Here is a 13719-nt window from a genome sequence, read left to right on the forward strand (position 1 = left end):
AATCATGCAACAGTGTGCATGAGGGAAATTCTACCAGGTTTCTTTATTCCCTTAAACAAATAAACAACAACAATAACAACAACAACAAACACAGAAATCAGCTCCTTTTCGCACCATGGAAGATGCTGAATTTGGAGGTCGTTCTTGAACCTAGCCTAAGAACTAGGCAAACAGAGAGAACAGAATAAAGAGAACTATACAAAATGTGAGCCAGAGCCCTGATCCATTAAAACAGGACTATCTGTCTTTGGACACTTTGTGTCATTTTTTTAAAAACCACATATAATTCAGTTGTAAAAGAGGACCCAACAGTCAGTAATATGATGCCATTGATGTAAAAGTATTTCTGTACATGACTTTCTAGATGGATACAGACCAATCTTTTAGCGATGGTTGTCTTCAGGGAAAAGGAGGATTATGAAGCAAATATTTGCATTCAGTACTCTGCAATATTACTATTATGAGGATAAGATTGTGAAATGGTTCTGGAATTTAAATTTTAATGGAAATTTAAGTGTATGTTTATATCACACGCATGGCAGGCACTAATTATGTGTTTTCCCCCAGCTTTATTGAGATATAATTGATACACATGACTGTAATATAAGCTTAAATGTTCAGCATAATGGTTTGATTTACACACATTATGAAATGATTATTGCAATAAGTTTAGTTAGCATCCGTCATCTCAATAGAGATACAATGAAAAAATTTTAAAAAAAGAAAAAAAAATTTTGTTGTGATGAGCACCCTTGGGATTTACTCTCTTGACAACTCTCCTACACATCCCACAGCAAAGGTAACTATGGGCATCGTGCTAGACACGACAGCACCAGAACTCATTCATCCTTTAACAGGAAGCTGTTCTCTTTTGACATGCCCCCACTCCTCCTTCCAATTCTCCCTCATCCCACCTCTGGTAGCCACAAATCTGATCTCTTTCTCTACGAGTTTGTTTTTATTTTGTTTTTGTAGATTCCACATATGAGTTAAGTCATACAGTATTTGTCTTTCTCTATCTGACTTATTTCCTTCAGTATAATGTCCTTAAGGTCCAGGCATACTGTTGCACATGGCAAGATTTCATTCTTTTTTATGCCTGAATAATATTCAATCACACATAGACACACAAACACTCTTTTTCACCTATTCATCCATCAGTGGATGCTTAATGTTGTTTCTGTGTCTTGGCTGTTGCAAACAAAGATGCAGGAAACATGGGGTGCAGATATCTTTTCGAGTTACTGGTTTTGATTCCTTTGGATATAGTCCCAGAAATAGAATGGCCAAATCATACAGAAGTTCGATTTTTATTTTATTGAGGACTTCCCATATTTTTTCCACAACGGCTGCACCAAGTTATAATCCCATCAATGGTACACAAGAGTTTCCTGTTCTCCACATCTTCTCCAGTGTTTATTATCTCTTGTCTTTTTTATGGTGGACAACCTAGTGGGTGTGCAATGGTATCTCATTGGGATTTTGATTTGTATTTCCTTAATGACTAGCGATATTAAGCATTTTTCCATGTACGTGTTGGCCACCTGTGTGTCTTCTTAGTTTGCTCTACCACTCTCCCTGCCATTGTAAATGGCAAGATTTCATTCTTTTTTATAGCTGAGTAATATTCCACTGCATACATACACTACATCTTCTTTATCAATTAGTCTATCAGTAGACACTTGGGCTGTTTCCAAATCTTGGCTTTTGTAAATAATGCTGCTATAAACATAGGGGTGCATGTATCCCTTTAGAATTAGTGTTTTTGTATTCTTTAATACCCAGTAGTGTGACTGCTGGATCATCAGGTAGCTCTAATTTTAGCTTTTTGAGAAATATCCGTGCTGTCTCCCACAGTGGCTGCACCAGTGTGCATTCCCACCAACAGTGCAAGAGGTTCCTTTTTCTCCACATTTTTGCCAACACCTGTTTCCTCCTGTGTTGTTGATTTTAGCCATTTGACAGGTGTGAGGTGATATCTCATTCTAGTTTTGATTTACATTTCCCCGATAAGTGATGGTGAGCATCTTTTCATGTGTCTGTTGTCCATTGGTATGTTTTCTTTGTAGAAATGCTCGTGTTTTCTGCCCATTTTTAATTGGATTATTTGCTTTTAAGTGTTGTGTAAATTCTTTATATATTTTGGATACTAGCCCTTTATCAGAAATGTCATTACAAACATCTTTTCCCATTCTGTCAGTTGCCTTTTAGTTTCATTGACTGCTGTTTGTTAATTTGCAGAAGCTTTTTATTTTGATGTGATCCCAACAGTTTATTTTTGTTTCTGTTCCCCTTGCCTCAGGAGACCTATCTAGAAAGAAGTTGCTACAGCTAATGGTAAAGAAGTTACTTTTAACATACCATTAATCAAGCAAGTAAATAAGCAAATGAGGACATTCATATGTATCTATATTTATATTTATAAAGTTTATTCCCAACCATATTCCAGCCAGGCATCTTCCTGAAGCAAAAATAAAAACTGAGAATGGTATTATTTTTATTAAAAAGTATCCCTACTTCAGTCTTTGGCTCTGGTCTCTTCAGAGTCGGGTGTCTACTACCATGATATTTAAAAGTATCATACTAATCATTTGATTCTATATTTTAATGGAGACTTAGGACATGCAGATCCGTAACATATTTTAAAATGAATGAACAACATCAAGCATTTAAGTTAACTTCACTTTTTTCGAGTAAGTCATTAGCTCAGTTTTAAAAACTAAAGTTTTAATAATATTAAACTAAGTTTTAATAATATACAGAACACAATATATATTACATGAATCACAAGCAAAGTCTGTAAACCCTTCCCTCCCGCACTATCCCAGTTCACTTTAATGAGAAGGAAAGCAGATGGAAAAGAAAAAAAATCAACGTGGAAATAAAACTCAACCGGGTTGGACAGAAAATTAATTCTTTTAATTTCTGATCTCCCCAAGAGCTTGAACAAATAGGTCCTTAACATGCAGTACCATCGGGCATATAGCAAAATACCAGAAGAATAAGGATATAAAAGAAACATCAAGATCCACTTTTGGAATGCCCAATCAATACTGAAAACTCCAAAAACTCTTAAGAGAATAAAGTCTTTTAAATACGTGTGTATCTACGAATTGATACATATACATAAGACAAACTGGTCTTAACCTTGACTGGCTTACCAGAAAGTACACTTTTCAGGTCTTATTCAACTAGATTACTCTGCTTTTCATCGGATCTTGTCAACATCTTCCACCTACATCCCAAAGTAGTCAGCTAGATAATGGTACCCCACAGACATCCACATCCCAATCCCCAGAGTCTATGAATATGTTACAGGGTAGTATGTAGTTCATTTTGAAGATAGAGGATGGGCCACAAACCAGGAGTGCAAACTAGAAAAGACAAGGAAACAGAATCTTCCCCCAGAGCCTCTCTAAGGAATATCATTTTGCTAATAACTTCATTGCAGCTCACTGAGATTAATTTTAGACTTCTGAACTCAAGAACTGTAAGATAATTAATTTATGGTGTCTTAAACCATCTGGTTTGTGGTAATTTTTTTTACAGCAGCCATAGAAACTAAGGCATGTGGCTTCTGTGACTCTTTTCTCCTGGTTCTCCTCATCTCTAGAGGGTATCTTCCCAGAGCCTTCCAAAGGATCCTTTTCCTCTTTCTCCCAAGGCTTTAATAGTGATATCCCCACAGGTTCTTCCATTGCTTTTACTGTATGGACACTCTGAGTAAAGAGCTTAGAAACAAAGACTTTAGAGTCCAGAGGACATGGATTTGTACCCCACTTAAACCACATGCTAGCTATGTGATCTTTCAGATATTGCAGTTTTCAGGTCTAGAAATTCCATTTTGTTTCCTTGATTAATTCGTGTATGTTAAGTATCTGAATCTTTTATTTCATTGAACATAGTTACAATAAGCTGCTTTATGCTTTTGTCTGGTAAGATCATCTCAGGGTTCTTGTTGATTGTTTCTTCTCTTGAGATTGGATCACATTTGCATGTTTCTTTCCATGTCAACCAACTGCGGATTGTATCCTGTCTTTTTATGCTGTTAAGATTCTGAATTCCGGGCACCTGGGTGGCTCAGTCGGTTAAGTGTCTGTCTTCAGCTCAGGTCAGGATCCCAGGGTCCTGGGATCGAGTCCCTGCTCAGCGGGGAGTCTGTTTCTCCCTCTACCCTTCCCCCTGCTCATGATCTCTCTCTTATTCTCTCTCTCAAATAAATACATAAAATTTTTTTTAAAAAAGGTTCTGGATTCTAATTCTAATATATACCTCTGGAGAATGTTGAGTGATTTGTTGCAAAAGTTAATTAAGTCAGTGAAACTCATACTGCAAAATGGTGGGCAATCCAGTATGGTCCCTAGCAATGGCAACTGCATAGACATCTGCCCTCCACACATGGTTTAAGCACCAGCGAGAGGGTAGGCAGTTTATACACAGAATTTGGGGCTCCCCACCTCTGGATTTGTCTTTTTCAGGATTATTCCTGGACGTTCTCAAGGCCCCGAATTCTGTCTCCAGAGAGACTACGGTTATTCTCTTGGAGTCTGAGCTGCCACACAACACTGACTTGAGTCCACCTGCAGGCTGAAAGCCTTAAAAATGAGGAAACTCATCCACATTGATCCCATTTTCCAAGCCCAGCTCTTCTCTAGAACCTGTGTGCTTTGGCCCAACTCTCCAGAGCCTTCCAGTGTTTGGGAGGTTTGCTATTATTTGTACTGATTTTTAAGATTTGGTCCTCTATAGTTCTTCCTCCAGAGGAGTGAGGTCTGCAGGAGCTCTGGTAGGCAGGCAGAGCCAGAAAAAAGTCCCGAGAATAAGGACCATGGCTGTGGCGTCTCCTGTGTGCAGGGACATGTATGGCTGGCACATGTTCCTTGCATTAACTTATTAGAGTCTCCCATCAACACTCTCAGGGAGATATAAAGATTTCTCTTTATAAATGAAAAAAAACTGAGGGAAAGAAAGATTAAGCAGCTTTCCTAAGGTTACTAAGAATTGAACTCTGAGTCTGTGTCAGATCCACGAGCTTCACACCTCTGTGAAGTCTGTAGGAGTCTTCTTGACCTTCATCCGCTGCTCTCGCATTTACTTAAACTGATCTTACACAATCACGTGCCTGAAATTGGTGCTTCACTGTCTGATAAAGGTACTTTTTAGAAACTCACTTATGGTGCTTCAGTGTTAAAAAAAATGTATTTTTCAAAGACTCGCTTACCAGTAAATTTAGCTAGCTGCGTTCTTGATGTGTTTTTGATATTCTGCATACATGCCTCAAAAAGGCAGAGGTTTTATTAGAAGAACGACTCAGCTGTATTAATAATACTCCGCATTCTAGAACTTCATTTCTCAAAAAAACTAGACATGTCAGAGTCTGATGTATATTTGTACTGATAATCACTGCAGTATCTTGTATCTTTAATTACAAATAATGTATAATTTAAAAATATGAAAAAGTCATATAAAATAACAAACAATTTTAGTAAACTGAGACATAAAAATAGTTTTAAGAGTATCTCTGGATATGTTAAGGCATTGTCCTCCTGGCAAGTATGGTTTTCTATTAGAATTCTAAAAAATAGCCTAGTGAGATCAATTTATTCTTTGGAGAAAATTTTAAAATGATTTTTATATTAATACTTTGACAATTATCCCAACTTGTCTTAGAAATGGAAAAAGTCCAAAGAAAATTCAAGGGATTGACAAGTTCCACATGCCTAATCCCTTCACTGTGCTTACACTAAGAGTGTATATTCTAAAACGGTAACACACAAACTGTAATTGTTTTTCTATACCTGCGTTAGACTGTGGACCCACTGATGACAAAAATCACTTATTATTCATCTTTCTATCCAAAGAGTCTTCTAATGTATATCTTATAAATGTTCAAAAAACGTACATTAAATGATGAGAACTGAATGATTTTTATTCCTATTGATTAATGATACCAATCATAATCACCTAAATTATAAATTTCAACCTACTTCCCCAAAGAGCAGGCTATAAGGGGCAAACACTGGTTTCATTTTAGGTAATTTTTCTTGGTTCAAGCTATAAAATTCAAAGAAGGAACCAATAGAGTCAAGTGGACATGAGGCAAATTCAAGAGGTAATTTCTTATAATTCTTTCAGAAACAACTAAACCAAAAGACAGAAAAGCCAGTCAATGTTACAAATTGAAAACATAGTCTCCTAAACACAATATACAAGTAAGCCACTAGATACACTCATGGCATTATTTAAAAAAAAAAAAAGCCTTTCCAACAAATAATAATTAGTAAAATTATCTGAAAAAGTAAGACTTTTCAATAAAGTGCACAGACTTCAAAAGCTCTTTCCACCACACTATGTGCCCTCTCACTTCCTATCTGTGCTCCTATGAAACAGAATCCTTAAACTAGACCTTAAAAAAAATACAACCATGTAGAGAAATTGTTTATCCAAAAGGTCTGTGAATTAACAAAAGTATAGTAAAATAGCCCAAAGCCTAAGATCACCTAAATCATTAAACTTTATTCACTACAATACTGACTCTATAGTTTAAAATAACTACGCCCTCATTAAACTGGCAGAACCATGTGCCAGAAGTGGGTTGGGATGTTGGAGGAAGAGGGACGGAGAACTGAACCAGCCAAGATGGCAGAGGAGCAATAAGCAAAGGCCTGAGAAAAGGCCATCAGAAATTCAGAACAGTCCTACCAATGGAGCATACAAGGGATGAGAAAAAGAATAAGGAAAGGAACAATAATGGCCCCTGTTAAAATATGCTACCAGAACAATCATCTCCAAGCACCATCACCAAACCTGACGATAAAGACTTAGCTTCCCTCAAAGCCACAGAGTGAATACATGGCCGAGCCGATATTCTAAAATATTTCTGCCAATTCTACAAAGCCCATCTATTGGCCCTGTGCTATATATAAAACAAGCATACAAAATCAATCAGAAGAGTGAGAAGAGACAGATGGGTGTGGGTTCACAGACAGACAAGTTACACAGAACCACATAAACCCAGGGGGAGGACAGAAGGAGTAACAGAAGCAAGGACGCCGATGTACAGAAGCCCAGGCAAAGTTCGGCAAAGGGATGGGCACTGCTCCAGGGGTCATTTTCTCCTTGTTTTATGTGCATTATCTCCACCCTCAAAATTTTAAAGGGTCTAAGAGCAGCTACTTGGATAAGTGAATCTTAGTATCTTTAATACTGATATGATTTGAGTAAGAATAAAATCTAAATGATATTCAGTGGATATATACATATGATTTAGATCTAACTACACATTTTTTTTTATTAAACAGATGAAAATCTCTTTAGATAAAATCCTTCAGAATGCGTTTCTGCCACAAACACATTAGTTATTTTACTAATAGTCACAATAAGCAACTCTACAGAATCAAAACTTCATAAATTAGGTAATATTTTTCCCCGATTCACCTTACATATACCCTTTTGTTATCAGGAATTTTCTTGATTTGTTTCAGCACAAGTGATGCCGGGAATTTCGCCCTAGTTTCCTGAATCTTTATGAAAACCATGCATTTATTCAAAAAGAACCAAGAATATGAACAAAATGGGTTAACCACAAAAAGAAAAGGCACAGTTCTAGATGGGATTTTTTCCTTTATCATCATCAAATGTGTTCATATTAATATGCGTATATGACAACATTTTGGACATTAAAATAGTATTATGCAATTTACTGAATTACATAAAGAATTTAGGAAGAATTGTGTTTTTTAAGAAAGGACAATACTTGAGGTGCCTGGGTGGCTCAGTGGGTTAAGCCTCTGCCTTTGGCTCAGGTCATGATCTCAGGGTCCTGGGATCAAGCCCCGCATTGGGCTCTCTGCTCAGCGGGGAGCCTGCTTCCTCCTCTCTCTGCCTGCCTCTCTGCCTACTTGTGATCTCTGTCTGTCAAATAAAATCTTCCAAAAAAAAAAAAAAAAAAAAAGGACAAGGCTTTGTAAGTAAAGTTGATTATTGATTATGAATGAGTTAGGGAATCGGGTAATACATGAGGTTGTGTTTTATACATTGGCAATTTGTAAGGGAGAAAAATGATTTCATGAAAATAAGCATTACTTGGCTGATATATACCTTCCTCGTAAAAGTGGATCTTTCTTTTTTTTTTAAGATTTTATTTATTTATTTGACAGACAGAGCACAAGTAGGCAGAGAGGCAGGCAGAGGGAGAAGCAGGCTCCTGCTGAGCAGGAGCTCCCTCCCAGGACTCTGGGATGATGACCTGAGCCAAAGGCAGAGGCTTTAACCCACTGAGCCACCCTAGTGCCCCAAGTGGATCTTTCTTTAAGCAAATCTACTGTCCACAGTTTAAGCTGGAGATGACAATTTGCTTGACATAGGTCAAAGTTGCCATAGATTCCTGTCATGAATTCAAAGCACAGCTAAGTAGGCTACGGATACATATAAACTCCAAAAGACTTGACTCCTACAAATGCCAAAAACATCCATGATAGCATATAATTAGACACGCTATTAAGCCAGTTTGCACTAGTACAAGTAAGATGGCTGCTAACAAGGAGACCTTCTCTCCTTCTTGGTAAATACTCATGGCACCAAATCTGGTGTTCCTTAGCTAAGAGCACCCAGGGCTACCACAGGATACCCTCAAATCACTGGGACCACCCTCACATCTCTTCAGGACTTCGCCTCTAGCATTATAGCTGAGGTCCACACTCATTAATTGACGCCTGTTCCAAAGTTGTTAAGTATTTTGGGTATCATTTCAGGGTATAATTCAAACTACTTTGATTTAGGAGTGCTTCTTTCTCTAAGATATAGAATCCCTTTGAGCTAATGGACAGTGGTTTCCTCCTAAAAGTTAGTCATCTAAAAGTGACATTTACATCAATGAAAGATGTCCTTTCCTCGCAGGAGATTCTTCTCAACTTATATTTTCTAATGAAATGTAGGTCTTATGGTAGCTACGCTGGGCTTTGAAACATGCTGTTCCACACATCACATAAATTTCCACCTTAGAAACTGACAGAAACCTGTAGATGGGGAATAATTCAAAATAAAATACAGCTAGATTAGAGTATTAGGGAGAGGATGCAGAAATCCTAATAAATATCTGAAAAACATAACTCCCAGTATTTCCATCATCCAAACACACAGAAAATTTAGAGCTTGCCTAATCCAACCTCATGATTTTAGGGGGATAAAACATCTTTTCAAAGATGTTAAATTTAGAAAATTTAGCTTAGCAATATAAAAATAAAATTTATGACCATTTCATGCATAAGCTGGTATCTACAGTATAAGTAAAATGATAATACATACTTTCCTAGATGCTTAGGCAAAAGAAAAATGATTTTTCTTTTTAAAAATAGATTTGGGGTGCCTGGGTGGCTCAGTGGGTTAAAGCCTCTGCCTTTAGCTCAGGTCATGATCTCAGGATCATGGGATCGAGCCCCACACCAGGCTTTCTGCTCAGCAGGGAGCCTGCTTTCCCCTCTCTCTCTGGCTACCTGTCTGCCTACTTGTGATCTCTGTCTGCCAAATAAATAAATAAAATCTTTAAAAAAAAAAAATAGATTTGAATTTCAAAGCTGACATGCCTCAGTGATGTTTAAAAATCCAAAGAGGTTATTCCAGGTACAGACGAAACTAGTTGAATTGAGAAATATTTTACTCCTATGTAAGCCTATTCTAAAAGCTTCATGTTGAAGAACAGAAATTTTAAAAACATTTTATATAGTTTAACACAGTAATTTCAAACTTCTTTGTAACCAAAAATGAACTTGAAAAGTTAAAACACATATATTTAGATCTTTTGTAAACTAAGTTGTTATTCTAATATAGAATAAAAATCCCTAAAGTTTCTCCTCGAAACTTACTAGTGTACTATTAACATTTAAAATGAATTAGAAGTAATGTACAAACCAATTAAATTTTTTGTGCAACTAAATCTTTCAAAATTATGAGGCTAATGAAAATATGTTACATCCTAATTGATCACTCATTTTCTGTTGAACTATGTGTTATTATTCAATGCTCTCACTTATCAAAACTGCAATAATGATTAAAAACCATAACAGTAACATAGACCAATAATGCCAAGAGAAAATTTAAATTTCATTTAAACCATACATTGCAGTAATTTTAGTGCAAAAAAATAAAAATCAAGAAACCAAAATTTGGCCATCTATCCTCTGCTTAATTCTAAACTTTAATGAACTGGTTAAAAATGAAAGTAGCCCAGAAATCAGTCATATCAAGTTACAGCATAGAAAAAATTTAAATTAGCAAATCAGATTTCACAGAAAAATGTCTTCATAGGTGACATAGTAAGAATTTCAATTTTCACAAGAAAATTCTTAGGTGTTTACAAAACTATAATTGATTAAAGACATATTGTCATAATTTTATTACTTGAAATATACAAGTGCCATGAAATTTTACTTGCCATAAAGCAGCTTAGAACATAGGCACATGGTTAGAGGCATTTGAAAATGAAATAAAGGTTAACGACAAATAGCCAGGCATAAAGAAATTAAGACAGTAACATTAACAGGCTCTGAAAATGTAAGAAAACACACAAATTGCTCAAAGAAAAATTCTGTTTTAAGCCACAGACATAAGCATGAGGTTCAATGACACACATCACCTGGAGGCTGGATTTTTTTTTTTTTAAGTTCTTTAAGATATCACAGGTCTGCTGAATAAAGTAGAAAGTCAAACTTAAAGAAATTACAAGTAAAATTCATTGACTTATTTCAGCACAAAGAAAATCTCCAATACCTATGAACAAAATCATTCATACCATCAAAATACTAGAAGTATACATAAATTAAGTACTTGCCCCTTCTGACTTCTCCACGGTGTTAGCCAGCATCTCCTGCAGGGCCCGGACAGAGAGAGACTGTTCCAGCACAAAGGTGCAGATGGAGAGGTCTGGGGGAACATTCTGTGTGGAAAAAGGAAAAGATGCCATCATTGCTGCTGTCGCCACCACCATCATCAACATCATCATCATCAAGCAATCAGACCCAATTTACCTTATTGTGTATCAGTTTCCTTCATTAAAAAAAAAAAAAGAGTACTTGTGAATTCTCTAGTATCAGTTCCTAAATCATGAAAATATATTATCTTTGCTCACACTTAATCCATTTTTAAATTTATAGATAATGACAGCCAACATTTTATTGAGTGCCTGCCTACTCTCCTAGGCATTGCACTCAAAGCTTTATCAGTAACTCCTCTATGATTGTCTGTAAGGATTATTACTATCATTGTGTATACAAGAAAACAGAGAAGTTAGGTGAATTTTCCAAAGTCACAATAACTAAATTCTTCAAGGCATTATTGAAAGGCCAGATTTTTTTGGTCTCTCAAGCATTCTATTTTTTTTTTTTAAAGATTTTATTTATTTATTTGACACACAGAGAGAGAGATCACAAGTAGGCAGAGAGGCAGGCAGACAAAGAGGGGAGGAAGCAGGCTCACTGCAGAGCAGAGAGCCCTATGCGGGGCTCGATCCCAGGACCCTGAGACCATGACCTGAGCCGAAAGCAGAGGCTTTAACCCACTGAGCCACCCAGGCGCTCCTCAAGCATTCTATTCTAATCTACTACATAGTCAGCTGGTTAAAAAATATAAAGAACAGAAAAATCCTTGCATTGAACTAATATTGAAGTTAAAAAAAATAGAAAATTGAATTAGTACAACAGAGCCTTTTACACAGGCTTCTCTTCATCCAGAAAGAAAACAATTACTTTGTTTTACTCAAGTTGGATACATGTTTGAGATGTAGCAATGTGATTTTCTGCTCTGTCCTGGGATGGATAGATGGATGGGTGGGTGGGTGAATGTATGTAAGTGTTGCTACATTTCTCATTCATACTTTTCCCCTTCTCTTTCCTTCCTTTGAAACTCCCACTCCAAACAAAAACCCCATCAGTTCTGAAAAACCCAAAAGATAACTTTCAAGGTGGTGAAGGAAACAGGTAAGTGAGTTAGAACCATCCCAATCAGGAACAAGTATATTATCTTTCATGACTCTTTTTGCTTTAGATAACCAGGCCCCAGGAGGCAGTCCAACTGGGTCTGGGAAGATCCTCAAAGGAGGAATCTCTTAACAGAGTAACATTATAAACACATTAAACACTAAACGCAAGAGGGACAATGTCTCCTTCATAAAAAGAACATTAAGAGGACGAATTTGATAACCTGCTACAATGTATCAAAATTACAATTTCAATTTCTAAGTGTTTATTAAACTGAACCACTACCATTAGAATGATTCCTATCAGCAGAGAATGATACATAATCATTTTAAGGCAAGATAAAGAGCTAGGGCTCCAGAATTAAAATTCTTCTGTGGATGAAAGGAACACGTCATCTTGGCCACTGGGGTTTCTCATATCCCACAAACCTCTCTGGCACCCATGTTTTGTTCTGCTTGGTTTTCTTTTTTTTTTTTTTTTTTTAATTTATTTTTTATTTATTTTCAGCATAATAGTATTCATTGTTTTTGTACCACAACCAGTGCTCCATGCAATCCCTGCCCTCTCTAATACCCACCATCTGGTTCCCACCCCCCACCACCATTTAAAACCCCTCAGATTGTTTTTCTGAGTCCATAGTCACTCATGGTTCACCTCCCCTTCCAATTTCCCCTAATTCCCCATGTCCATCATGCTATTTGTTATGCTCCACAAATAAGTGAAACCATATGATAATTGACTCTCTCTGCTTGACTTATTTCACTCAGCATAATCTCCTCCATTCCCGCCCATGTTGCTACAAAAGTTGGGTATTCATCCTTTCTGATGGAGGCATCATACTCCATAGTGTGTATGGACCACATCTTCCTGATCCATTCGTCTGTTGAAGGGCATCTTGGTTCTTTCCACAGTTTGGCAATCGTGGCCATTGCTGCTATAAACATTGGGGTACAGATGGCTCTTCTTTTCACTACATCTGTATCTTTGGGTTTTATTTCTTTAATGAACTTTCCTTCTCTGGAATCCTCCATCTTCCTGTCATGGGCACAGCGAAATGTCTCTCCATTCCTCCTCAGACCACCTCAGCTAGTGGTCAAAACCAATTTCCAGATCTGGGCATAGCTACTGCCTTCCTAATCTGCAGTCAGCCAAACAAGGGCTTTCTCTCCAAAATCTCAGATAAGGGTGCCTGGGTGGCTCAGTGGGTTAAAGCCTCTGCCTTCAGCTCAGGTCATGATCCCAGGGTCCCGGGATCAATCCCCGCATCGGGCTCTCTGCTCAGCGGGGAGCCTGCTTCCCCCCCCCCCTCCACCTGCCTCTCTGCCTACTTGTGATCTCTGTCAAATAAAGACATAAATCTTTAAAAAAATTCAAAATCCTCAGATAAAAGACTGGATAAAAGATAAAAGATAAAAGCTAGGGACGAACCTCTCTCTTCCTTTCACATTTAGGAATAAATTCTTTTAAATTTAATTATCTCAGTTTTAGCTATATTATGATTTATCAGATGAAGACAAATGCTATTGGGCAAAAAATCTGATACTCAAAGAGTTTATTCCATTCTTATCCATTTTAAATGTTCAGGTTTGCAAGCTATACTCTGACCAACACTGCTGACAGAATCCTATGTTATTAAATGGTGTGCTAGTGAACCAATTTCTAAAAAAAAAAAGCCTTGATTTGTAGCATTTGCCCATTTCTATGACATAAATAATAACTGCTGATTTCAAAGTCAAAGTTGATACAT

The 13719-nt window shown here is 36.9% G+C and overlaps 1 protein-coding gene across 1 annotated transcript in view; it reads right to left on the reverse strand.

Moving 5' to 3' along the window:
• The window catches only part of RYR2 (ryanodine receptor 2), a 739709-nt gene that overhangs the window by 457299 nt on the left and 268691 nt on the right, over positions 1-13719 (reverse strand). The window contains exon 3 of the mRNA XM_059397367.1: positions 10829-10933. Within this exon, the coding sequence (XP_059253350.1) occupies positions 10829-10933 (105 nt within the window). The remainder of the gene's footprint in view (positions 1-10828; positions 10934-13719) is intronic.

Source organism: Mustela nigripes, chromosome 4 (assembly GCF_022355385.1).
Source record: "Mustela nigripes isolate SB6536 chromosome 4, MUSNIG.SB6536, whole genome shotgun sequence".
Lineage (NCBI taxonomy): Eukaryota > Metazoa > Chordata > Mammalia > Carnivora > Mustelidae > Mustela > Mustela nigripes.